The sequence below is a fragment of the Panthera uncia genome, chromosome E3 (genome assembly GCF_023721935.1).
Source record: "Panthera uncia isolate 11264 chromosome E3, Puncia_PCG_1.0, whole genome shotgun sequence".
NCBI classification, from domain to species: Eukaryota; Metazoa; Chordata; class Mammalia; order Carnivora; family Felidae; genus Panthera; species Panthera uncia.
In genome coordinates this window covers 30,928,514-30,954,685 of record NC_064815.1, presented here as the reverse complement: position 1 = coordinate 30,954,685, position 26,172 = coordinate 30,928,514, and the positions used below count along the sequence as shown (strand labels likewise).

The 26,172-nt window shown below is 57.8% G+C and overlaps 1 protein-coding gene across 1 annotated transcript in view; it reads left to right on the top strand.

The window, feature by feature from the left end:
- The window catches only part of SDK1 (sidekick cell adhesion molecule 1), a 526,124-nt gene that overhangs the window by 420,012 nt on the left and 79,940 nt on the right, over window positions 1–26,172 (top strand). The window contains 6 exon segments of the mRNA XM_049639338.1: window positions 2,692–2,807; window positions 4,070–4,259; window positions 6,718–6,816; window positions 21,099–21,293; window positions 23,734–23,744; window positions 23,746–23,936. Coding sequence (XP_049495295.1) covers window positions 2,692–2,807; window positions 4,070–4,259; window positions 6,718–6,816; window positions 21,099–21,293; window positions 23,734–23,744; window positions 23,746–23,936 — 802 coding nt within the window.

Below are 26,172 nucleotides of genomic sequence, written 5' to 3'. Positions count from 1 at the left end.
ATACCGGGCTACAGATTTTGTATCCAAAAAAAAAGGCATAACAGATTTGTTTTTTGCCTTGGTTGGCAAAAAACAACAACACCTGTGTGTACGTATCACGGAGAAGCACAAGCAGCCCCCGGCACCAACCGGATCAGTTTCGGTATTGCCACATTTGTGGTTCACTTGTTGAGAAAGTTTTTGATCTAGAGTAAGAATTGTTCTCACAACCTAAGCGTTGCTTTATGCTACCACATTCTTCTTTTGAGGGTTTTGGCTTACAGAAAATTATTTTTTAGTTTTTAATGGGATGTTTGTTCAGTTAGAAGAGTTTGGGTTCAGAAGGTGCCTTCATCACAAATTGAATAATAGGGTTTTTGATCTTCATTTCAAGATGTGATGATTCAGATTTCAGACACTTTTTAAAATTTTTTTAACATTTATTTTATTTTTTTGAGGGAGAGAGAGAGAGAGTGAGCAAGGGAGGGGCAGAGAGAGAAAGGGAGGGAGGGAGGCAGAGAATCCGAAGCAGGTTCCAGGTTCTGAGCTATCAGCACAGAGCATGACACGGGGCTCGAACCCATGAGTCATGAGATCGTGACGTGAGCCACAGTCGGATGCTTAACTGACTAAGCCACCCAGGCACCCCCAGACCTCAGACACTCTTAATGGTGGAAGAGTGGGATCCTCAGAGCCCCTCTTAGGCCGATCCCTCCCCGCAAGAGTACAGTGTTCGGATATTGGCCCTCCCAACCTGCACATTCTCTTCCAGTGTTGCTGGATCTTTGGAGCTTGGCACCTCCACCTCTGAATGGCACTTCCAGAACCTCCTGCCGGAGGCAGCCCCTCACCTCTGACAGGCAGCCCCCCGCCCCCCAGCCCCTGTTGCAACATCTTGATGTCTTGCCTTCCCTGGTCCTGCTGAATTTGAACACATGCCCTCCCAACAGAGAAATCCACCCCTTCCGAGAACAGACCCTGCCAGGCACCTCTCAGCCTTCGAGGGTGGGTAGGAGGGGGTATGGGTCACAAAGTCCAGTGGTGGAGTGCACCTGATGGGCAGGGAGGGAGCGGAGGGAGCTGAGGGGGAGAATAAACTTCAGACCATGCCTCGTGAGGGTGGCCACACGTGGGCACTTACATATGGTGTGGCCACAGGCATACTGAGAGCCGGTGTGGGAAGCACGGAGCGGAACATTTTGAACCACATTTAAATGACGTTTCCGATTTTGAAGTACAATCTGACTGGTTTCATGACATCTTATGATTTATTATGATATATTATAAGGATAAATGAGGCCCTAAAAATCAAGACTGAGCAGTGAGAAATCCTGTGGAGGAGAGGGAGCAAATGAAGGAGAAAAGAAGTATTGTAATCGGGATTGTTTTTAATGAAAAAGAATTTCTAGGACTGTCCCCAAACTCAAGATGGCAGATTGGAAAGGGAGTTGAAGCTGCCTCAAAATAGAGAAAGGGTAAGATTAGTTACTTGTTTATTTTTACCAACTTTAAGATACTCAGATACTTTGTAACTAAACGGCGGATTGGATCCTGGTGGGATGTGGATCCGGTGACACTGTGATCCTGAATGCTGCCATGACCTTGCTGGGGGACCCTAGACCTGCCTTTCCCATCTGAATACAGTTTAAATGGGTCCACGAGAAAATTATCAAAGCCGAGAGATTATCTAGAAAATAAAGACTCGCCTTTTAAAGTTTGATGGTTGTCTCAATACACATTCTTTCTGAACCACTGGAAACATATAGGACAAAATTAGTTCAGTGATGGGGCTCCCAGTGATGGGGGCCTGGGTGGTTCGGTCGGTGAAGCGTCCAACTCGATTTCTGCTTGGGTCACATTCCCACAGTCATGGGATCGAGCTCCGTGTTGGGCTGTATGTGAGACTGCCTGGGATTCTTTCTCTCTCTCACTTTCTGTCTGTCTGTCTCCCTCCCCACCCCTGCCCTGCTCGCGCAAGCATGCTCTCCCTCTCTCTCTAAAATATTAATAAATAAATAGAATTAGTTCGGTGACTTCCGTAAACAGGAGAGAGTCAAACTTGATCCTGCAGGTGCACGGGTAAGATTTGCACAGCTTGCCTCCGGAGGCCCATCCCTTTGTAAAAAGCACTCACCTGACTGGACTGGATGGCGTGCTCTCCGGCCCTGGTTTGCCCACCTGCAGCACGGGGCTGCTCACCCCTGCCTCACTGGGTTCGTGGGCTCCTAGATGTGAGTGTGGATCCGAAGACCCCGTAGCACAGGAGGTGCACTGAGCAAATGGGCGATCTTCCCTCCCCTCCCTGTCATGTGCATGGTAATGTCACCTGCTCTCTCCAGCACCCCTGCCGCCCTCACAAAATACCGCATTTACAGGTATCACTGAACCGGGGTCTGGAAGTGAGGATTTCCCCCTGGAGAGAAAAGCCTGTAGCTCCCCCAAGTTAATATGAAAACAGCCCAAGCATATTGTCTTGCTGGGCGGATTCGGGTAAAATTGAGCACCTAAATACCCCGGATCTGTGGAATTTGTTGCTAATATTAAAGAGATTTACATTTCTGTTATATCTCTGCAGGCTTAATCTGATCACTCCAAAAGGCTCAGAATTCGTTGCTCTTTCAAGGACAACTTGATTGTTTGGGTAAAAGTTGGGCCTTTATTTATAGAAGCTTTAGATTTTCGGTACCAACCTGTTTAACTCACCCCCGGCAGTTCCTTCAGCCGCGCCTGAAAATGTGTCCGCCGAGGCCGTGAGCTCGACCCAGATTTTACTGACATGGGCTTCGGTACCGGAACAGGACCAGAACGGGCTCATCCTGGGCTACAAGGTACGCGTTCAGGTGACCGTCCTCGCGTAAGTTGTCATGGGACTGCATGCCACTCCCCTAAACCAGGGAGCTTTGGCCTGTTTTGTGACATTCCTGTCTGGTGTCTTATCTAAACCCTCTGGGGATTCGGTGTGGCCGTGACCTCTTACCATAGACTAAAGCAAGGCACACACAGTAGCCACCTACTTAGCCTTGAACCTCTGTTTCCAGGCTTGTGAAATGGGAGTCGTCATCGTAGCTGCCTCTGAGGTTAGGTATGGGACGGAAGCCGGTGTTTTCTAGGGTGTGCGTGTCAGGTCCCTGTCCTTAGCTACGTGCACGCGTGCCTGCACACCAGTACCCTGGGAAGTCCAGGCAGTGGCGTCGGGGCGAGGGGCTGACCGCCTTCCAGCCTCTCTGGGAGCCTTGCTGGGTGTGTAGTCTCACACTCACTTGTGTTCTGTTCCGTCACCTCCCCCAGGCAGCAGGATGAATTCTCCCAGACGTGGCCAGCTGCAGACTTCTGCCTGTCGCCTGCGGGTGTCCCGTGATTTCAATCCCTAGTCTCTGTCTTTCCCCACCTGTCCCCGCGTCTCCCTTCCAGGGAGCCCTGACTGCTCCCTCAGGCCCCACGGGACGTGGCGTTCCCCTGGAGTGGGTCCAGTGAGCCACGCTCCACACCACATACCTGGGTCCTGGAGAAAAGAGCTTGCTGTCCTCTATTCACTCTGCTCCCTGGGGATCCCCATCTTCTGTGGCTTTCCGGTCACTGAGGGGCCAGTTCCAGAAGGGTGAGCTCTGAGGAAGGACTTAGGAAATGGGCAGGAGCAGGCGGGGCCGTGGAGGGCAGCGTCCCAGGGTGCTGAGTCTGTGTGGGGGCAGCAGTACCTAGCCCCGGGGGTGCTGCGGCCTGGGGTTCAGGCAGACTGCAGCAACTCTCCGTGGCAAGAGCCCAGTTTCCCAATAAGCTGGGACACGGAGTGGGGTGCAGGCTCCTGGAGGAAGCAGAACGTCTCTGTGTTCATGACCGAGTCCTCGTTTCAGTGGCTGTGGCTGCTGTGGCTCCCGCCGTGTGCCCCAGATCTCACAAAGCGCGTCTCGGGCCGCTCGCCCCCACGGAACACCGCGCGTGAAAACTGGGTCCACAAGCCAAAACGTGGCCGTCCTAGGGGAGGCAACGGTCGCCTGGTCCTTGCCTTGGGGTTGGGAGCCCCAGGGCCCCTGAGACCCCTTCCTGGCACCGCGCGCCCTCATGACCGTGCACGTGTGTGCTGATGCTCCAGATCCTGTTCCGGGCCAAAGAGCTGGATCCCGAGCCCCGCAGCCACGTCGTGCGCGGGAACCACACGCAGTCGGCGCTGCTGACGGGTCTCCGGAAGTTTGTGCTGTACGAGCTCCAGGTGCTGGCGTTCACCCGCATCGGGAACGGAGTCCCCAGCTCTCCCCTCCTCCTGGAGCGGACCAAGGATGACGGTACGGTCGCCGGGTGCTCCCACGGCCCGAACAGTTTGGATGCTTGTCGTTTGTAACTTAATTTTCAGATCCCTTTTTTTTTTTTTCCTTGCCTTTTTTTCAGTTGAGAAAAACAAAACAGAATTGTTTTTCAGTCACTGTTTATATGGCCAATTTCAGCCCGGAGTGAATTTTTACAGCCTAATTATGAAGCTGTGTGAATTTCAGCCATAACTTGGCAGCAGGCAGTGCAGTAAAGGCCGGGTGGGCTGGGGCCGTAAAACCCTCGGCCGCTTCTCCCGGGGCTGTGTGCACAAATCTGGGGAAGGACTCCGAGCCCAACCTGGGCGCCCCCGCCCTCACGGCGCCCCCAGCTCCAGGAGACCCTGCGTGGCGTGCCAAGAGGCTGCCAGAAGTTTCTGGGTAGAGCTCTTCCCAGGCTCCGGGGTGGGGGGCGGGGGGGCGGCACGCCTGCCTCCAGGCGGGAACAGCACGCGCTTCTTGACGGCTCTGTTTTTATGGAAGTCTAAATCATCAGTAAATATGGTTTTCCACTTTGCAGATGTCAAACACTTAAAGGTTATCTCTTTTACATTTTTATTGTTAAGCTGACTGTGGCAAATGTTCGGCGGGGGAGGGTGTTCTGGGGGAGAACACCAATCTCCTCCCCCCCCCCCCCCAAAACTCACCTCAGGGATCAGAAGCTTCTCACGGAATTGGACCAGCTGTAGGTTTTCATCCACATGTCTGCTGAAGTCATTAAATGAGCCCCCACGGCGCTCGGGCTGCTGAGCCGGAGGCTTCCTGTCCTGCAGGGGGACAGGGTGGGCATCGGGCTTCAGCTGACGACAGGAAGGAGCTCGGCTCACTGTCATGCTTATCCCATCCTGGACGCGGAGTCTTGGGGGGCTGGGGTGTGACAGGAGAAGCCAGGGCATCCCGAGTCACAGAGACGAAAAGTAAAAGGGCCGTATGAGAAAATGGGCCTCACAACTGGGTCAGTTACAGGTGCTGCTTGCGAGAGTATAGGTTGGAAGTCAAGGAATGATTCTCCTTCTCTCAGAGTCGGAATTTAAGCATGTTTTCTACCCCCTCATTTCAGTGTGATCTATGTGACCTGCCTTGGGGACAGCACAGGGGGTCCGTGCCACCAAGGCTGACGTCAGAATTTGCATATGTATGAATTGGCCCTGGCCTGTGAGCCCTTAGCCTCCTTCTTATGTTTATTTTGCCAAACATAGGTTCATTTTTTTTAATGTTTTTTAAGCTTATTTATTTATTTTGAAGGGGGGGGGGGAGCACAAGCTGGGGCAGGGCAGAGAGAGACAGAGAATCCCAAGCAGGCTCCAGGCTGAGCTGTTGGCACAGAGCCCAATGCAGAGATTGAACCCCCAAACTGTGAGATCATGACCTGAGCCCAAATCAAGGGTCGGATTCTTAACCGACTGAGCTGCCCAGGTATTCCCAAACACAGGTTTATTTAAACACAAGTTTAGGGACGCCTGGGTAGTGCATTCGGTTAAGTGTCCGACTTCGGCTCAGCTAGTAAGTTCGAGCCCTGCGTCGGGCCCTGTGCTGACAGCTCGGAGCCTGGAGCCTGTTCGGATTCTGTGTCCCCCTCTCTCTCTGCCCCTCCCCCACTGTCTCTGTCTCTCTCTCTCTCTCTCTCTCTCTCTCTCTCTGTCTCTCTCAAAAATAAACAATAAAAAAAATTTTTGAACACAGGTTTAAAATCTTAAATGCTCTTCTCAGCTTCATAGGCAGAGGCAGAACCCACAGCCCCGCGTGACTGTAACACACATCATCCTGTTGTATCGATAGTTCTGTGCCCATGGCCTCTTACCTGGGAATCAATCAGTTAAGTTCCAACCAGAAGTTCTGGTACAGGCCACGCACTTCCTCGCCCGTCCGTTTAAGTAAATGTATCTTACGAGGGCTATGACCCTGTTACTAAACGGCGCCACAGTCATGATGCACCGAAGAATTACATGCACTTGTGCGCCTCAACTCTTCGTTTTCTAGGACGGTGCAGGAGGGGGTGGTGTGTGTAAGAGATAAATCAGTGTTTGTCAACATGTTACTTTGTCAGTTGGGAGGGACTTGAGGCCACCTGGTTTATCCAGCCCCTGCTAGCGGGTGTCGAGCCCCAGACCGTATTCGGGCCAGACTGCCAAAACCTCGACCCTCAGCTTGACCTGCTGGGAGCAGGTCTTACGCTCAGGGGACGCCCAGCACGGTTTGTGAGCACTTCTTCCGGAACTTGGAAAGCAGATGAGCTGGATTCAAAATGAGCTGTTTTCTCAGAGCCATTAGGGGGCCACGCAGAGCGAGCTAGTTTGCAAAAGTCAGTCGTAGGCTCAGAGCGTCCCGTCCGTGATCAGAGCCGCCCTGCTGCCCCACAGAGTTGCGCGCAACCTCGCCACGTACCCACGTGGCACCGTAGCGGCACCTGGCTCACGGTCTCCCTTCTTCCCTCCAGCCCCAGGCCCACCCGTGAGGCTCGTGTTTCCTGAAGTGAGACTCACGTCCGTGCGGATCGTGTGGCAGCCACCGGAGGAGCCCAATGGCATCATCCTGGGTGAGGGAGCGGCCGCGATGTACCGGGTCGTAGCTCGGAGGGAAACAGCAGTTGGAGTGATTTCATCTGGTTGTTTTACACATCAAAGAGGCTGGGGAAAAAAACAAAGTCCCGCCCGCCGTGGCCGCGCGTTTTCCGCGCTGAGAAACGTGGGACCCTCGGCTGCTCTGTGAGCTGAGCGCTGAGGTTTCCTTGCAGACAGGAATTTCCACGTTGTTCACCCAGAACCTCTTCCTTTCGTTCGCGGTCCACAACGGTACCGTGTGTAATTGGCCTTTCCTTCAGCTCCAAAGCCACGAGGCTGTTTCCGTGTGTGTTTGGGATACAACAGGCTCATTTTTCACGGGAGCCAGAGGCCTGGCCTTCGCTCCCAAGTTCCAGGAAACATCCCCTGCTGCAGGGCTTGCGCCTAATCCTTTGAAGAAGTTTCCGGAATGAATTGTGTGTGCCCTCGTCCCCCGGAAATTTGTTTGTTTGCTTTTAACTTTTAGCGGAGCAACTCTGATAACATTGATGAAAAGCCTTAATTTTTCCTTGTTCCCCCAAGGCGGCAAGTTGTATTTTTAAAAAAATCATCAGTCCCTTTATTTATTCACGTTCTCGCCATGACGAATTAAGGGCCTCCTATATGCCTGGCATCGTGTCCGTGGTGGGCAGTAAGGAGTGAATAAGATACGCCCGTCCTCAAGATGTGAGGTGCCCAGGGCAGCACCGGGGAGAGGCCCAAATGCAGTGCAACATGATAGGTGATGGGACACAGATTCGAGAAATGCCCCAAAGCACGTCTTCCCGGGGCGAGGGGCTCTCGGTGGACGGAAGGCCGCTTTGGAACTGGATCTTGCAAAGAAGTGGCTTCCGGAGCCCTGGAGGAAGGGAAGAGGGTCATCCACTCAGCCAGACGGAATGTCTTGTGCCTCTGGTTGCGTAGACAGACCCAGGCCTGGAGATGTGGGCCGGGCCGGGGACTGCTGGGGATGGCCGGCTGCACCAGGCAGGGGGTGCTCCTAGGCCTCGATGCGTGAAATCAGGCATCGAAAGGCACGGTATGTTCTCCAGACCCGGGCCAGCCCTCTGATCGGGTGCGTCCCTAATCCCAACGTGGGGCAGACCCCCAAATGTGTCAGTTTCTGTGCTGGGTGGTCAGATCATAAACCTGAGCTTACAGACAGGTAGCAAAATTCACCACGTCTACCTGCTTCTGACATTAGGATTCTAAGATTTGGTTCAAAGAAGGGTTCACTTCATTAAAAAACTTTTTTTTTCATGTGTGCTGAGGCCAGTAGTGAGTCACCCAAGGACTTGGGAGCAGCAAAGTGACATATCAGATTTGTCTTTTAGGTAATAACTAAAGGGAGAGGCAGATATTTATTGAGTTCTTGTTTCATGAAGACGGGGCCTGGGGCATACCTCAGTCCCCTGCAGAAAGGCTGTGGCCCTCCTCTGTCTGACTCTTCCTTGTGCGGTGCCTGGAGTCACTAGATGGGGCGTTTTGCTATGAGCACGGTATTTCTGAATTGGGTGACCTTGGGAACTACAGGTTCTTGCTACTCAAATCACAGTGAGCAGACGAAGAAGCCCCTGTTGAAGTATGTGTTTCGGATCCAGTCCGGATGAGACGGGATCTCAGACACCTGTTGGGCCCTGCGCCTGGAGCTCCAGACCTGGGGCGGAGGGTGGTGTGCAGGGCATAGGCTACGGCAGAGGCTTTCTGGAGCCCTCCACACAGGGCCCAGACTGCTGCCTCTTCCGGATGGAGCGTATCCGATCACCCAGGGGACGTCCCCAGCCTGCCGTGAGACAGGAGACATGTCTGGAGCACAAAGTGTGAATTCCGACCTGTCACAGTACCCGGAGTCTCCAAGAAGCAGAGCCCCCCCCTGCCTGCTGGGGGAGGGAGGCCCCACGGCCCTGGGCCTGGCAGCCCCCCTCGGCTCTGCCCTCCGCCCGTGCTCCAGTCCCAAGGCTGGTGCTAATTCTGCGCCCACCTCCACACTCGCTGTAGCCATCGTGGACTGATAAGAATCATTCTGACAGGAGGACCCCACGGGAGACAGAGGGGAGGCCAGTAAGCGTTTCATGTGCGTTTCTCTCTTAGCGCAGACAGACGCGCGCTCTGATTTCGTAGCCGTGGCTTTGAACTGCTCATCCGGGCTCCTCTTTGGGGAGGTTCTGGCCCTGTGCTTGCTGGTCCTCTGCCAGGGAAGACCCCTGCCCCTTCTCTGCCTTTCCCGTCACATTCGATGTCACCTGTACCTGCACGTTCTCTCCACGCCCGTCCCTGCCTTCCTGCACCGACCACAATCACATGAGTCTCGCCGTCCAAAAGTAAAATCTTGTCACTTATTTTTAAGGGTCTGTCTAACGTCTGTTCCTCTGATTGAAAGAGCACTTGGAAAAGGAGAATTCAGACCATGACGGAATAGAATCTTACATTATTCAGATGGAGAGCCATAGAAAGTGTGGTACCACCCAGGCGAGGCAGAGATGTGGGGAAGCAGACACACTCACGTGCAATTGTTTGGAATGTGAACCGGCACAGCCTCTCTGGAGAAGAATCCGGGAACGTCTTGGCGAGGTGGACACACCTGCGCTCTGCCTTCCGGGAGCCCGTCAGCTCTTAAACCCTGGCGGGCGTCTCACACTGGGACCCAAGGAGAAACGGTCGGGGACACTCCTGGCTTTGAACATCGCTTTGAATAACAGGGGAAACCAAGAACCAGACACCCGAGTGTCCATCAGTAAGACCATAAAAAGGTCTATTTTGGGATATTCACCCAGCAGAAAACACGGCAGCAGTTAAAATGAACGAAATTACACAAGTCAATACAAGTGAGTCTCAGAAACATTTGTTCAGGGAAAAAAGAAGTCGCGGGAGGATATGTGCAGCCTGAGAACATTCCTGCACCTTCAGAAACTGTGTAAGTGTTATTTTCCGTCATTTACGGGTACACACGTACAGGAAGGTGTGAACACGTGGGCAGGAACATACCCTGAGCTGCGACGGGGGTTACGCTGAGGAAGAACATCCAGTAGGGCCGCCGGACGGCTTCAACCCTTTCTGCCTCATCTCCCGTCTAATGTGAAAACAAACAGTCCAATTTGGCAAGAATCTCAATATGTCCAGTTGGTTTGATGAATATATGAGTGTCTGCTCGATAGCATTTCCAGTATTTTCTGTATGCTTGAAATATTCATGGCAAAAAAGGACAACTCGAAAACAAAAATGGCACATTCCCTATAAACTTAAAAAAAAAAAAAAAATTTTAAAAAGGAACAGGAAGAAAATGAGAATCACCCACAATTCCACCACCCCGAAACAGTGTGAGTATCTTTGTTTCCTCCGGTCGCTGTTCTGATATTTTTATTATGAAATCGTTCATGGTTACACAGGAACCTCTTTGTTCTAGTGCGTTTACGTCGTGACGGCAGTAAACTAACACGCATCCCTGCTGCCCAGTGTGAGATGGCGAGCCCGCCAGGCCCCCTCTGGGATTTTGTGTTGATCTCCCCGGTGGTTTCCCACGTGATTTCCCCAGAGCTGAAGTTAAGCCTAAAAATCTAATACTAGTTCTGCATGTCTTTAGATTTCATACAAACTCCGATGACAGGTTTTTCTGCAACTTTGCTCTCTTCTTCCCACGTCACAAATACACTGGCTGTCCACGCGCACGCACAGCAGCTTGCCCGGCCATCCCCCGGCCGGGACGGTCGCAGTGCCCCCGGCATGTCTGCAACACACGGGTGCCTGGTGCTCCCCTCCTGGTGCGTGTGCGGGAGTGTTCCCCGGGGCACCCCCCCGGGAACGGCCTCGCTGGGCCACAGAGCTTGCACCTTCCAAGCTCTGCACGGTGACGCCCATGACGCCAGACCATTCTCCTAGGCAGTGACACCAGTTTGTACCCCCACCAGCACCCCCGCCGCCATCCACATCCGTGCCAACGCTCGACAGCCTCAGAGTCTAAATGTTCTGCCATTCCGGAAGACTTCACGTGGTGGCTTGTGGTTTTACGTTGGGTTTCCCCAGTGGCTTCCTCAACGCCAGATGTGCGTGCCCATCCTTGCGGGCCTGGGCTTTTCCTTTTCCATCTCTGTAATTTCTCCTTCTCGCTTGCTGGTTCAGCCATGCACTTAGAAGGTCTTCTTTTCTTGACGTCATGTTTATCAATTTGTCCTCGCAGGAAGGTTTTTCGGGACATCAGGTCGACCCCACTGCCGGAAGCAGACACTAGACACTCCAGTACCATTGGGGGGTCCGCAGCGAGAACACGCGCATTCAGATGACGTAATGTTTACATGCAGATACGTTGCAATTGAAACTTTTTTTTTTTAATTTTTTTTTTAACGCTTATTTATTTTTGAGACAGAGAGAGACAGAGCATGAATGGGGGAGGGTCAGAGAGAGGGAGACACAGAATCTGAAACAGGCTCCGGGCTCTGAGCTGTCAGCACAGGGGCCCGATGCAGGGCTCGAACTCACGGACCGCGAGATCGTGACCTGAGCCGAAGTCGGCGCTCAACCGACTGAGCCACCCAGGCGCCCCAGCAATTGAAACTTTTAAAAACAGGGACCTTCTCCCAAATTGAGCAATCGTAAACAACAGGTGTAAGTGACGTCTTTAGAGGTCAACTTCCACAGCGTTTCCGATGATCTCCGAGGGTACAGGCCAGAAGCAGAATGACCCGGAGAAGGTGCTAGAACATCTCGAAGGTTCTTCACCTGTACTTCACTCTCCGTCCAGAAGCACCGTTCATCAGTGCCCCTCACACAGGCTCCCGTGTCACTCCACCCTCACCAACATCTACGTTAATGTTTCTATATACTGGCCAGTTTAATAGCTAAAATGTAACATTTATATGGGGGTCATTTTCACAGTTTATTAGCCGTCAGGGTTTTGTTGTTTTTTTTTTTATTCCTTTTGGGAATCCCCAGCTTATGTTCTGTACTAGTTTGCTGGGGCTCCCATCGAGAGCCACAGAACAACAGAAATCTATTTTCTGTCAACTCTGGGGGCTGGAAGTGAGACACCCAGGCATTGGGCAGGGCCAGTGGGTCCTGGGGCCTCTCTCCTGGGCGTGCAGACGGCGTCTCCTCCTGGTGTCCTCACCTCGTCGTCCCCCTGACCCCTTCTTGTAAAGGCACCTGTCACTCCAGATCAGGGCCCACCCTAGTGACCTCATTTTACCTTAATCCTCTCTTTAAAGACCTTGTCCTCAAAAATAAAATAAAATAAAGACCCTGTCCTCAAATACAGTCACATTGGAGGTGCTCAGGGTTAGAACTGTAACCTAAGAATTTGGGGGGATTGCCATTCAGCCCCTAACACCCCCTTTGACCATTTTTCTCTTGGGGATTAACCCTCTCCTCACTGGCTTTTCCGTGCCTGACACTTTGGCCAAATCTAAGTACCAAATGGCCGAGCGAGAGCCCAGACCCTGAAGTCCGGTCTGGCTCGGAGGCCTGGCCCTGCTGTGTTAGTGCCACGACACAGGGTCAGACAACTTAACCCAGTAAATACCAGCCAGCACGATCGTTAACAGTATTATCTGCCACATACTTGATCTTTTAACTTTGGGCACAGAGACGTTCACAGACCGCAACCGTGTGCGTCTTCCAGTCGTCTGCCGTTTCCGTGGTGGGTGAAGCCGGTGCCGTCACGTGGCCCCACAGGCTGGGGTCGGCATTCACCTGGTCCTCCCCAGGGCTGCTGTCTCTCCGTCTGTCCCTCACTCCGAGTGGCAGGACTCCTCCCAACCAGGACTTGCAGGCGTGTCATGTGAAATGTGCTCAGGAAGCGCTCCCTGGTCCCCGTGTCCACCGGGGACGTGGTGGCAGGACTGGGACGCGTGGGAGGGTTGACGGGGCTCGGCCTCTTCAGGCCGCAGAGGACAAGACCCAGCGCGAGGAAAGGCCGAACAGCAACACGAACCAACACGGTCTCTCGGGATCTGACTCAGCCAACTGTTTTCAGGAAGCTTCTCAGACAGCCCCAGGCGGGCGTGACTCACCCTCCCCTGCGTCCCCAGCCGGCTGTGGTCTGCGCCATAAGCTCGGGGATCACGGGCTGCTTGCTTTACTCTCCCCTGTGTTGTAAGCACTGTGCTCCGGACAGGCCGAGTGGCCGCGTGGGTAAGCTTGCACACGTTCCTGCACAGAGCCTGTCTGTGCCTCAGTTTCCCCATCCCTCAAATGGGACTAGCACTCACCCTCGTAGCGTTGAGTGAGTTGTGCGTGAAGAACTTAGGACAGCGCCTGCCATGTAGTAAACACCCGACAAATGTCAGCTCGAACGCGTGGCTGTTCGGTATTTCATCATGTCTCCTGGGCCAGAGGGTGTCTTCCAGGCACCCAAGCCATCCCCCCGCACCAGCGTCTACCTGGTGCTCGCCAGCGGGAGGCACATCATTGCTCTCCTCTGCCCTGGTCGGAGGAGCAGAGGTCTCATGCTGACAAGACAGGGAGAAGAATCAGGAAAGGCAGGTTGGAGTCAGGCTACACGGTGTTCCTAAAGTACATTCAGAAGTCGGCATTGTGACCCCGGGGCCCTGGGGGTCACTAACGGTCACAAAAGTCCAGGTAAGGAGAGGATCGTGTTTAAATGCTTTGAGCATCCCAACCGCGGCAAAGCGGACGAACGGCCAGGCGGTGCCTCGTCCCCCCTTCGTGCAGAAAAACGCCACATTCGAGCCTCTTCCGTCGGAATGGCCTTCAGCTGAACGGTAACAAATGTTGTCTGGGCAACCCGTCGCCTGGATATCATTACAGCTAGCGCACCAACTTGCAGGTGCTGTGGGGAAGATGAGAAAACAGTTCCTAAAGGTCTGGCTTGGTGTTGAAGGGAGAGAAAGGGAAACGGCTTTCTGCAGGCCTGGCTCCCAGAGACCTTGAATCAATGCTCACGCTCCGGTGGCGCGGCCCTCCGACTACAGAGCCTCCGCGGCAGCCCGCGCTCTTGTAATCTGTAGCAAAACGTGTTCTTGCATTTCCAAAAAAGATTAACGGCACGAAACACCACCGGGCGCCTACAGGGAAAAACGCTTGCTTATTTGCGTAAATATTTTACCATGGAGAGCTTTTAGCATTTAGAGCCTGCCTTCGGGGGATGCGGCGAGAGCCACCCTGGGCACGGCCACCCTCCCTCGCTGGCTCCGCGCTCCCTTAAATGCCATGAAGCCAACGTGACGCGTGTGCTCTTTAAACCCACGGGGTCTGCCCCCCCCCCACCAGGTACCCCGGCGCCCTCCCCCACCTCCACCTGCCGACCGAGGGCCTAACATTTACCTTCAGCTTAGTACAGAAGGGTGTGCAAGGGCTCTGCTGAGAGGAGCGCCAGTGAGCATAATCCGTGTTTGCAAATACATAGTTTTGATCCACGGTTGCATTTGTCTGCCCCCAGCCCTCACGGGTAAGCCGTAAAACCAACAAGCCACGCGGCCTCTGGGCAGGGTGCCTCCCGGGGCCCAGGGATGTGTCACTGAGCAGGCGACTCTCAGACTGGTCCCTTTCGCTTGCCCGGGAAGCCTGTGACCACCAGCCACGTGACACGCAAGTCCCACAGGGGGCTCCGGGTGTCAGCCTGCAGTCACCCCGTCCGAGCGAGGCAGCTGAGATCCCCCAGGAGGCTCCCAGCGACAGCAGCATCTTAGAACCTCCTCTTGCGTCTCGCGCAGCTGATGCTTCTAGAACTTGTCTGGAGCATGAGGCACACGCCCTCTTCTGATTGTGATTTTCTAGATGCACGTTGTTTTCTCCGCCTTCTGGGCATAATCAGAGACCTCCCAGGCGTCTCTCACGCAGCGGTTTTCATCTTAGCCTTGGATCAGTGTGGCTCGTACTTGGCCTTGCCCCTCTGGATGCCTGTATTCTTTTTCACCCAGCACTTTAAAAATCAGACTTTGCTCGGGCCGCGTTTCACTCCTACTACTGATCTGGCTCCTCTGTTCTTTTCCTCACACCCACCGCAGCCTTCTGCCCTTGCACGGTGACACTCAACACACTGATGTTTCTGACCTCGCTGCAGCTGTAATTACAGAACGAGCCTTTCCCACCGAAAGCCCTCACCCCGCAGCACTCTAGCTCGTTATTCTCCGCAAACGCAAGAACGGACGCTCAGCCGCTTCCTCTCGCCGTTTCGGCACAGAAGGCTCTCTTCTAGTGTCCCTTGAGTCTAGGACGTCTTCAGGACACTTCAGCGTAAGACACAGGTGTCAGTCTTCAGTTCACCAGGCCACGGAACGGGGACGAGAGGGTATGAGCCCAGTTTCGGGGCGAATAAGGGGAAAGGACGGACGTACCCCGCGGGCTGGGGGTTTTCCCCAGTGGCTCGCGTAGGAGCTGGGTCCCAGACAGACAGACCAGCCCACGTGTCCTGCAGTTGCACACGGGGGGCAGCGCTGTGCCTTGCGGTTCGCACGCGGTGCGCCAGAGCCGTTGCCGTGGCGGTGGGAAGGGGGGCATCGTCGCCTCCGTGCTTCAGCGGCAGAGGAGCCCAGGGCGGTCCCGCCACGGACACCCCCCCCCCCCCCCGTCCCAGTCAGTCCTGGTAGCGCCTCCAGCGGCCGGCCCACACGGGGGAATATTACGCAGCCACTAAAGCTTGAGTTTCTGAAGGGAAAAAAAGAAATGAGGCTTTCGGGATGTGGCGAGGAGACACAAATAAAAAGCCTGCATCTGGAGAAAAATCAGTTCTGTTTCAAGTCCCTATGCATAGAAGGATGATGGCCAGAAGCGGTCCCTGAGATCAGTGACCTCTGGGCGGCAAGGTCGCCTTGTCGCAGATGCCTTGGGCGTGATCGGCCCTCAGAGCCCAGGCTCTCCCGCCCGCGGCCAGCCAGCAGCCCGGGCCTTAGCTGCCGGGGGCCCCGCCGGGCTGCACCCTCTGCCCTGGGGCCGGGCCTCTGGGGGGGGGGGGGATTTGCCCGCCAGCAGCCCTCAGCCTGTGACCGCTGGGAGTCGGGGGGAACACGCAGCAGCCCTCTCCACGCCTCCCATTAGGCAGAGCCTTGGGGACCCGCAAGGCGACTGCCTCATCGTGCTTGCCGTCCGCTCCCCGTGTTTCCTGGGCTCGCCTCCCGAAAAAGCTCTTCGCTCCAGGCCAGGCTGGAGCCGACCGGGCCCCTCAGGACTCAGGCCGCGGCACCCCGGGAATAGACAGTGTCTTGAGTGCGCAGAGCCCCCGGGCGTCCCTCTGGCATCTGCCCTGCTTAGCCAGCTCTGTGCCCACCGCCGCCCATGGAACGTGACATCCGGAGAGTCCTGGTCCTCGTGTCACCTGCCGACCATCCCGTCGCACGCTCTACCCATCCTCGGGGCCCCGCCTGCGGCCGGGCCAGGGCGGCTCCCGGTGGGTTGTCGCGCTCCCCCCGGACCTCGCGGCCGCTCTGACCCCGGGCCCTGCTGCCAGGGACTTGAGGCACCGCCCTGACCTCGTTCCCGATGCAGGCACCTTGGGGCTTTTGCACACAACCCCGGTTTTTCTGGCTGCTTTCTGAAACAACTCTTCCTCTCTGGAGGAGCCGTGGCCCTGGAAGTCTCTGCCTCTCCGCTCTGCTGGCATCACCTCCCCCCTGCCCGGGCACGCGGGTCAGCCTCTCGCTGTCCAGAACGCCTTGCGGTTTCCCCCGGTCCCTCACAGTCACCTTGCAGGTGACCAGATTGTCACAGTCACCTTGCAGGTGACCTGTAGAGTGACCAGATTGTTTTCCATTCGTCTCCGTTTTCTTCCAGTCACCAGAATTATACCATTTTAGAGCAGGGAGCTAGGAGAAACAGCAGGGCCTCCCGGGCAGAATGTGGCTCTAACGCTGAAGGCCGAGCTCCGTCCTCTGCTCCTGTGCCCCCTCCCGCCCCCGGGGGTAACACTGACCACTGTGATGTGACACGTGTCCTGTGCCTGAAATACACTGGCCCTAGTGAGTGGGGGCTAATTGTTTTCTTTATTCATAGTGTAGGGGCGAAGACTTCTCCCTTCTTCCCTTCTGGGCTCTACAGCTGGTCCAAGAATTAAATTGACATAAGGAAGATGAACAGGAGGGGCCCCTGGGAGGCTCCGTCACTTGAGCATCTGACTTCGACTCGGGTCATGATCTCACAGTCTGTGAGTTCAAGCCCCACGTCGGGCTCTGTGCGGACAGCTTAGAGCCTGGAGCCTGCCTCGGATTCTGTGTCTCCCTCTCTCTCTCTGCGCCACCCCTGCTTGTGCTCTGTCTCTGTCTGTCTCAAAATTATCAAATAAAACATTAAAAAATTCTTTAAAAAGACAGATGAAACAGGAGAAACATTTAATTTTATATGTGTACGAGCCCCAAAGATCAGAGGCTCAAATGTGACCAAAGCGGCAGTTTTTAATGCCTTTGAGACGAAGAAGCAATAAATTTGTGAAGAATTGACAAGACCACAGGGTCTGGGCTTGGGCTACTAAATTAGTGAAGAAGTAACAAGATTTATTCATGCCGCCATCTAGGCCCTAGACTGCCCGCGTCCGGGATAAGGGGGCCTCTCTTCCTCCTGCTGTGGGGAGGGCACCTTCCCCGTGGGAGACTTCTTTCCTGCTCGCAGGGGGAGAGAGGAGGGTCACGGTGTCCTTCTCGCACTGGCTATTCCTGGGTAACTTTAACCCAAAGTAATCAGTATGCGGAAACGGCATCTTGGGGGTGACCTGTGCTGCTCTGCTCCAGCGGCTGGACATGAGGAGCCGGGAGTCGTGTTGGGGTTGAAGCCTGGCTCAGGACCTCCGGACATCCGAGATGTCACGTGCAGAGTGAAGGCCGCCGCTGCAGATGAGGGCAGCCTTGGGCTCCGGGCCGCCTGGGGAGTCTCCCAAGACGTGTGTGTCCATGGCCAGGTATCTGCCCGCTCTGGATACGGACGCTGGGAGAGCGTGTGCGAGGGGGTCATGTCCACTCCTTACTCTCTCAGGTGCAGGCCTGTGTTCTCATGCCGTCGAGACAAAAGCTGTCCAGCTCATCCTACACAGAAATCCAGTGTGTACCTGGACAGGGCCCAAGCCTGCTTTTAATGCGGAGTTAGTTTCTGTTTCTTCGAGGAGGGCTGGTGGCTCTTCATCACCAGCAGGGATATTGGAGGTTTTGAAAACATTATGTTTGATCGTGTTCTTATGCGTAATGTCTGTGGCTGCCAGCGTGGCCTCTGTGCTTCACTGTCGAGCTCAGTTTGTCTTTGGAAGATACCCTTCTTCCCTTAGTTTCTGTCTCTAGTTTAGGAATACGCGTACGTTAATGACATCGGTCAGGTGCTTTTTGTGCTGGGCGCACACTCTCCTCCAGTGGTCAGGTGGAAGAAGGGATCGTCACCAAGGCCCCTGGCTGACCCTGGTCTCACGCGAGGTTCACATCAGCCTCTGTACGTGAAGCGTGTCCCCGCGCGGGCAGCGCTGCCTTGGAACGGCGTCTGGTTTCCTCCCGAGCTTTGATCTACCCTGCGTGCCGCTTTAAATTTGCTGTTCACCCGTAGTTCCGCTGCAAATCCCCACAAGATAAAAATGAGAACGCGACTCACAAAAGCCAGAGGGGGACATACCGAGGTTAGAGGAGCTGTAAGAGCCTTGATTTATATAACTCTCATAGCAGTGGGTGAGGGTCAAGACCGGAAGAGAAACAAAAGCGGTACCGTAACTAAAAGACGCCGCGTGGCCCACAGGCCAGAGGGGAAGGTGTGCTGACCTCAACACCGTCCACGGGGTCCGTGAGTCTAGGAAGAACCAGGGACTGACCTCGTGGAAATTGTGACCGTCAGGCATGCGTATTAGAAGAACCACAAACAGACGAGAAAACCTTGGAAGGACCAGACCTCTGACAGAGCACATGCCAACCGCAGAGGTGCCACCGAGGAAGGCCGGGCGCGAGCCCGGATGCACCCTGCACTACCGCGTGCGCTCTCGTTAGCAAGGCAGGGCTCGTGTCTCCGTGCTCTCAGATTCTCACCGGAAAGACACACGAGGAGCCGGCAGAGGGGACCTGCCAGCTGGGGCCTGGGTGGGAGGTGACTGTCTCGAAAGTGCTTCCTTGCACTCCTGTGTTATTCGTGAGCCGTGTTGAGTAGAATAAAACCCGAAGAGTAATGACAAAATGTTTCAATATAACATTTTAATGCCTTCGTTTAAAAAAAAAAAAAAAAAAAAAGAAAGGCAGCTTAACGCTCGGAGTTTTCCTAGATGAATGTTAATTCCAAGACAAGAGGACGAGTTCCAGCCACAAGGCAGCAAGCCAGAGACGCAGGCCCTAGACGCACAGTCCCGGCCCAGGAAGCAGGGGCCGTTGGGTAACGGAGGGGCCGCGCTCGGTGCCCACTCTGTGCCCGGCTCAGTATGCAGCATGCACCAAAGGGCAACCCGGACAGCACCCGCCCACCCCCGCCCCGCCCCACGTCGCCTAACAGACTGAGATCCAGAGGGGGCACCGTACTGGTTCGCAGTCGCACAGCACAGACTTCCCAGGGCCTGGACCCAGGCAGGTGCGCTCCCAGAGCACGTGCTCGTCACGCCGCAGCACGCTGTTTTCCCTTGGAGACACGCTCATGTGTTGCCGGCGCTCGGGATGCGCGGTCTCGAGTAGCCAGGATTTGGCAAGGGGATGCTCTCCCTTTGCTGGAAGGTCGAGGTGGAGGTGTTCTATTCACAGGAACAGTATATGACTCAGTGGAAAGCGTGGGCTGAGCCAGACAGACTCAGGGCTCCAGTCCCACCCCCTCTGGTCACTTGCTGTGTGACCTCAGGCGGACCACTTACCCCGTCTGAGCTGTACTGCTTCGTGACCCAGCGAGCATACGAAGGCTACCTGTTGTGGCCCTCGCGAGGGCTCGGAGGGGCAAGGCTGCCAGGAGGTCAGCAGGAGAGCCCCATGAGGGGGCTGCAGTGACCACGGTGCCCTCACCCTCAGGATACTAGGTGCCTAGGAGACTCAAAAGGACAGGGACCAGGCTCCCACGGCACCCGAACCCCAGGCTCCCCACCTACACCGTGTGAGGGAGAGAAAGGGGGCACAGGGCACGGACAAGGGGGGCTCGGCCCCTCTGGGTTGTCGGTCACTGAATGGGAAAGGACAGGCGTCTAGCAGAACACCCTGGCCAGAGCCAGGAGGCCACCGGGGCAGCTGGGGACAGCTGGTTGTCACGGCGAGGAGAAGGCGCCATCGGAGGCAGAACCGCAGCCGTGACAGCCAGTCAGGGGCCCGAGCTCCAGGCCCTGCAGATACCAGGCCTGTGAATGGCAGAGGGAAGAGGGCAGGGGGGTTGCTGTCCCCCAATGTGTGTGCTGACGATTGTGGCCAGCCGTGGTCAGGGGCCTCATGCTAGGGGCGCTCTCTGGCTGATCACACAGAGTTGTCCCCCCCTCACATGTGGCCGCCCGAGAGTGGCTCCTTGTGTGGTTTCACAGAAGACCGAGTGCGGGAACCGGGAAGATGCCGGTAAGCTCGGTCTCCAGTGGAGCCAAAGAAGGTGCCAGAAGGAAGACAAAGGCGGAAGGGTGTCTCTCACGGAGAGGCGGGCGGTCTTGTGCAAGTACCGCGGCCTTGTCGCTGGCGGCCGCGCCACCCTCGGGAGGCCAGGGAAGGCAGGGCTGGCGGGCACAGGGTTGGGCTCTGCTGGCTGCCCGCCCCCCGCCCCTGACTGCCAGGAGGGCTTTGCCCTGCGCCCCGCCCGCCGGTTCTGGTTTTCGCCAGTGCAGACGGACGCGCAGTCGTCGGTGCCCGAGAGAAGGCAGGGCGCGCGGGGTCCCCGGCCGCGTCCGACAGGTGGCCTCTTCGGACGTGTGGAGGCAGTCCCGGCGCAGCCTGGTTGGGAGGTGTGATCATTAATAACATCAGATCGACCACAATCCCTTGATAACCGGGAACTTCAGGAGACGTTCAGAGCCGCTGAAGCCCGCTGCCCCCCCCGGCCAGGAGAGTTCTGTGCGGTGGAGCCCCTAGCCCAGGGGTGGGGTGCTGGCACTTCCTGGGGCGGGAGGCACAGAGGAGGGGCGGGCGGCAGGGAGGGTGACGAGTCACTGATGTGAGAAGGGCGCCTTTGAAAGAACTTTCTAGGAGGCACGGCCCTTGGCCTGCGAGGGGAGGGGCGGGTGGCGGAGGGCAGAAGGGGGAAGAGAGTCATGGGGCCCCGCGCTCAGGGGCTCCACGTGTCGCCACATCTACCAGTCAGATGCTGGCCGAGGAGGAAGGAAGCAGGAGAGACAAAGCAGGGTGGTGGCGGGGTGGTGGGGTGGCGGGAAAGCGGGGTCCCCGCGAGCCTGCGTGACTGACGAGTGGCCCTCCTGCCCCACCCGCAGGCTACCAGATCGCCTACCGCCTGGCCAGCAGCAGCCCCAACACGTTCACCACGGTGGAGGTGGGCGCCACGGTGAGGCAGTTCACGGCCACGGAGCTGGCCCCAGAGTCGGCCTACATCTTTCGGCTGTCGGCCAAGACGAGGCAGGGCTGGGGGGAGCCGCTGGAGGCCACCGTCATCACCACTGAGAAGAGAGGTAAGGCCTGAGACCCGAATCTGCTGTCCTGGTGCCACAGCAGGGAGAGACGGCCCCGCGTGGGAGCCGGGGACTTGCTGGGTCCACGGCTTCCTGGGTCGGGCCCTGGGTGGCTCCAGGACCCATGCATTTATCAAGCACCCGCTGAGCCGCACCTGTAGCCGGACACATTACCGTAGGGTGCCTACACGGCCTGACATTTACCAGAGAGGCATGAATGTGCCAGCTTTAACGAGAGAGAGACGCAGCTTAGAGAGGTTGTGTCACTGGCCCAGGGCTGCACTGAGTCCCCCCTGTTTGAGGGCAGCTCCCTGAAGGCAGGCGCTTGGTCTCTGATGTTCAAAACCACGTGCCCAGTCGAGCAGGTGCTCGGTAAGCACGTTTCCTGCCCAGCACTCCTAGGGAGATCTGTCTGGACGGGCGCCTCCTCTGTTCCAAGCACCGTCTTGGTTTGTCCTCACCAAGCCTGGGGGCAAGAGCGCTGCCGCAAGCCCCGATTCTGTGGAAGGGGAAGTTGGGCCCAGACGGATCCAGTGGTTTGCGTGGACACGGCTCTTGCCACAGAAATCCACTGCGGGCTCCCATCTCACCGAGCCCCTGCCCTCGAGCCTCGCTCTGGAATCTGCCTCAGCAGCCTCCTCCCCAGGGGCCACCGCCCCGGGCCTCTGACCCTGGCAGCTCTGGCTGCAGGTTCGAAGGCTGAACCCTCCCCCTGTCTGTGAGTCCCGTGACCCCAAACCCTGAGCCTCAGTTCCCCAAAGATGACGACGCCCACCCCAGAGCAGCTGCAGCCTCCCCGAGATGCTCGCCCCCTCCTCCCACGAGCATCTCTGCTATTAACTGGAGGACAGAAATCCCAGGGTCACAGAGCGCCCTCCAGAGCGTGAAGCAGGTAGAGGAGACGGCCACGCAAACGCGGGCCCCGCCGTCAGCCCAAAACGCGGTCCATCCGATGGCCCCCAGCACGGGGCCCTGGGACAGAGGACGGGCCCCGGGAGAACCCCTCCTACAGCTGCGGCCAAGGTCCGCAGGCTCGTCCCGTCCGGGACGCGGTCCGGCCAGCGCTCTCAGTGCCAGGGAAGCAGCCCGGGCCCTGAGGGCCACTCCCAAAGCCTCTCGCCTTCCTCAGAATCCGTGCAGCCCTGTAGGGAAATCTAGCACTTTCTAAGGCACGGGGAAAGACACAGGTTTGCTAAAAGTCTGATGTGACTTAAATCCAAGTGGAGGCATTAACACAGGTGCCCTTCACGAGGCACTCTGGTCTGGTTCACAGCGGAGCTGCTGGGGCTGGGAGACGTGTGCCCACACCACAGCTGCGCCCCAACCCCCGCACCACGTGCCTAGGGCCCACACCCCAGCTCGCACCCCGACCCCCCCTCACCACCTGCCTGGGGTCCACACCCCAGCCCACACCCCAACCCCCGCACCACGTGCCTAGGGCTCACACCCCAGCTCGCACCCCGATCCCCCCCACCAGCTGCCTCACCCGCACCCCAGCCCGTGCCCCGTCCCCCCGCACCACCTGCCTCACCCGCACCCCAGCCCGTGCCCCGTCCCCCCGCACCACCTGCCTCACCCGCACCCCAGCCCGTGCCCCGTCCCCCCGCACCACCTGCCTCACCCACACCTCAGCCCGTGCCCTGACCCCCCGCACCACCTGCCTGGGGTCCACGGAGCTCAGCGGATTTCCTCCAGGGCCCGCAGGCCCTCCGTGCTCCGGGCTCAGAGCCAGGGGGCCCAGCAAAGCTTTGCCCAGGGGAGCTGTGCTCAGGGGGGAAGGGGGTGGGAGGAAGCGGGCAGCCCCAGCTCCAGCCCCGAGAGAGGACTGCTGACCGCGTAAGACGGAAGCGCTCCTGCAGACCGTCGCCGCAGGGCCCGCAGTCAGTCGCTGCTTTATTACCCACCACGCACGCTCCTCCGAATCAATAATCTTCGTGATGAACCATTAAACAATTATCCCTCCCTGTGTGGAGTCGCCCTGTTGGAATCGATGGGCGAGGAGGCGCGGGACGGTAACGATCCACACTCCGAAGCGGGGTCCTGGCCCCGTGCACCCTGCGTTCCCTGCCGCCGCTGCGCAGGGCGGCAGTGACCGGCCCCGGGGACGCTGAGCTGGACGCCGCCGTGTGTCAGGCTCGGGTCGGCCTCCGCACGACAGACGCACTGAGCCCGAGATCAGAGGGGCCTGGAGGTGCTCGCAAGAGCCCAGGTGTCATTCGGCGGTGGTCGTGTGGGGGGCACGTGTGGGCTCACCTCTCTCTGTCTCTGCGCTGACAGTGCCGCGTTCCGGGAGCAAGCCGGGGTCTCCAGCCACGTGCGGGAATCATCTCCACGTTGTCTGATCCCGTGGGGAGCCGAGTCCCCGGGCTTGTGCTCCCGCGGAGCCTTCGCGGAGAAGCGCCCTCTCACGCGCCCCTGCTCTGTTCTCTTTGGGTTGCAGAGCGGCCGGCGCCCCCCCAGAGAGCTCCTGGTGCCCCAGGCAGAAGTGACGGCTCGCAGCCTCCGGCTCCAGTGGGTCCCGGGCAGCGACGGGGCCTCCCCCATCCGCTATTTCACCGTGCAGGTGCGAGAGCTGCCGGGGGGAGAGTGGCACACGTACTCCTCGTCCATCAGCCACGAGGCCACGGCCTGTGCTGTCGAAAGGTACCCAGAGCCGGGAGGGCCCTCCCCGGGGAACGGGCGCCTGCTCTCGTCTCTGCTCCTAGCGCACGCTCCCTCCGCCAGGGACCAGGATTCCGCGTCCTGGAGCCCACTCGGGCCTCCCCGGGTCTGGCCTTCTACGCACGCCCTGCGCAGGTGGTTTGCAAGCCCAGGTCCCGGGGACGGAAGAGGCACAGATGACGGGGACGTGAGCCCGGAAGCGTGGGCCCCGTGCCTTACCCCCTAAGACGCAGGTGTGGAGGAGGGGAGGCGCGGGGAAGGGGTGTTGCGGGCTGAAAGAGTCGCACCTTCTCTTTGTGCTCCCTCTCGTAGTCAGCAAGGCAGGCGGCTCCCACCCCTGTCATCCGTTCGTGATGGCTGATCAGGGGCGTGGGAGGAGCGTCCCCGCTGCACGACGAGAACCCCGCATGTATCCAGTTATCAGTGAGCCACCAGGCAAGGGGGGGAAGGGAGCAGCACCGACCACCACAGCTCAGCTCTTGGCTCCCATGGCCTCGTTTAGGACCCTTCTCCCATTCCCACCCCTCTCTACAGTGTGAGGGACGAGGGCTCCCCCCTCTACGGTGGGGTCAAGGACACCCGTCTCTATGGCGACGGACGAGGGCTCCCCCTCTATGGCGGGGGAGGAAGGCTCCGTAACCGTCTAGGTGAGGGTTCTCAAAAGTGACCTCAGGCCCCACGTCCCCACGGTGGGCCCGGGCTGCACTGCTCACACCGCCCTGCAGAAGCCCCGGGATATCGGGGGGCAGGCCCGTCCAGGGAGCTGGCCCGACATCTTCCTTGTGCTCCTTCTGTGGCGCTGGCCACGGTCACTTTCCATGAAGCTCACATCTGGCCACGAAGGGGCCGCTGAGGAACACGTCCCACCGGCTCCCAGGGTTCCAGGAGCCCGGCCAGCCCCTCTCCGGAGGGCAGAGGAGGGCCAGATGGTATTTCCCAGGCTGGCCGTCGTTCAGACCCAACACCGCGTCCTCGGCGCCCCCGCACCCCGGTTCTGGGCACCGTCCTGGGAGATTCGCACGTTTCTCATCAGACCCGCACGGTGGGCCGGTGGGGAGACTGCCGTCCCCATTCTATGCGTGAGAGCCGGGGTCTGAAGAGTCGTTCTTGCCTGCGGCCCCAGCATCTGCCATGGCGTCCTGACCCGCCCCCTCTGCCAGGCCGCGGGGCTCAGCTCCCGCCCTTGGCCGAACCCGAGCGGAGGGAAAGCAGCCAGGGTGGGGGCTCCTGCGGCAGTCTCGACCCTCACCACCACCGCCCCCCGGAGGGACAGTGCAGGCTGCGGGGCGCCGTGGGGGCTGGAGCGTGGCTCCGTCGCCGCCTCCAGCAGGTGGCAACAGCAAAGCCTAGAGAGAAGGGTTCGGGGAGCGAGCACATGACCGAGGTGGCGTGTGATGCGCACGTGGGCGTGGTCAGCACTGGGGCGTCGCAGGAAAGCAGAGACTGTGAGGCCTCAGCTGTCCAGGTGCAGGTGCCACGTGGGCGGTCTTGGGCAGCTCCTCAGTGTTCCCCTTTCATGCTGTTGTGTGGCCTGCGGGCGGCACGCGGGTCCCGGCAGCACCGGGCCCGGACAGTGGTGGGGAGCGTGTGTCCTCCCCGCACATCCATGAGCTGCCCCGAGCAGGTGGCACGGGTCTCCCAGCATCTCTGTCGTGGCCCCCAGATGCAATGTCCCCTTTGCAGACGGCCTTCAGGGCGGGTTGCAGTCTGAGAAGGAGGGCAGCTCGTCAGCTTACAGCTCCAGCTGCCGGGGACCCAAATGATATTTGTGGCCCAGTGACACACACCCCCCCCCCCGTCACATGATGCAGGCAGCACCAGATCAGTCCGGAAGGGAGGATGAACAGCCCCCAGCACCAGGGGTGTGTCCAGCGGGGCCCGAGGCACGACCTGGACCCCCACGGAAGGGTCAGCGGTGGCTCAGACGTGCACGTTGGCAAGCTGGTGTCTAGAAAACTAGATACGGTTACAGCCGTAATTACACTTTTCATCGTGGGAAGAGCAGGCGGGAGCGGCATCCGTGTGGTGCTCACCTCTGGGACCTCGTCTGGAGGCTTCAGACCGTCAGGGCTCCCGCGGGGTCTTCCTCGTCGCGGTCACTATCAAAGCCGCTGTCGTTGCCACTGTCGTCCCCACGCCAGACGGCGTTCTGTCCTTCTCGGGGCTCCGCACGGTGTCCGTCGCAGGCCCACAGGCGTCCAGACCAGACTTGGCAGAT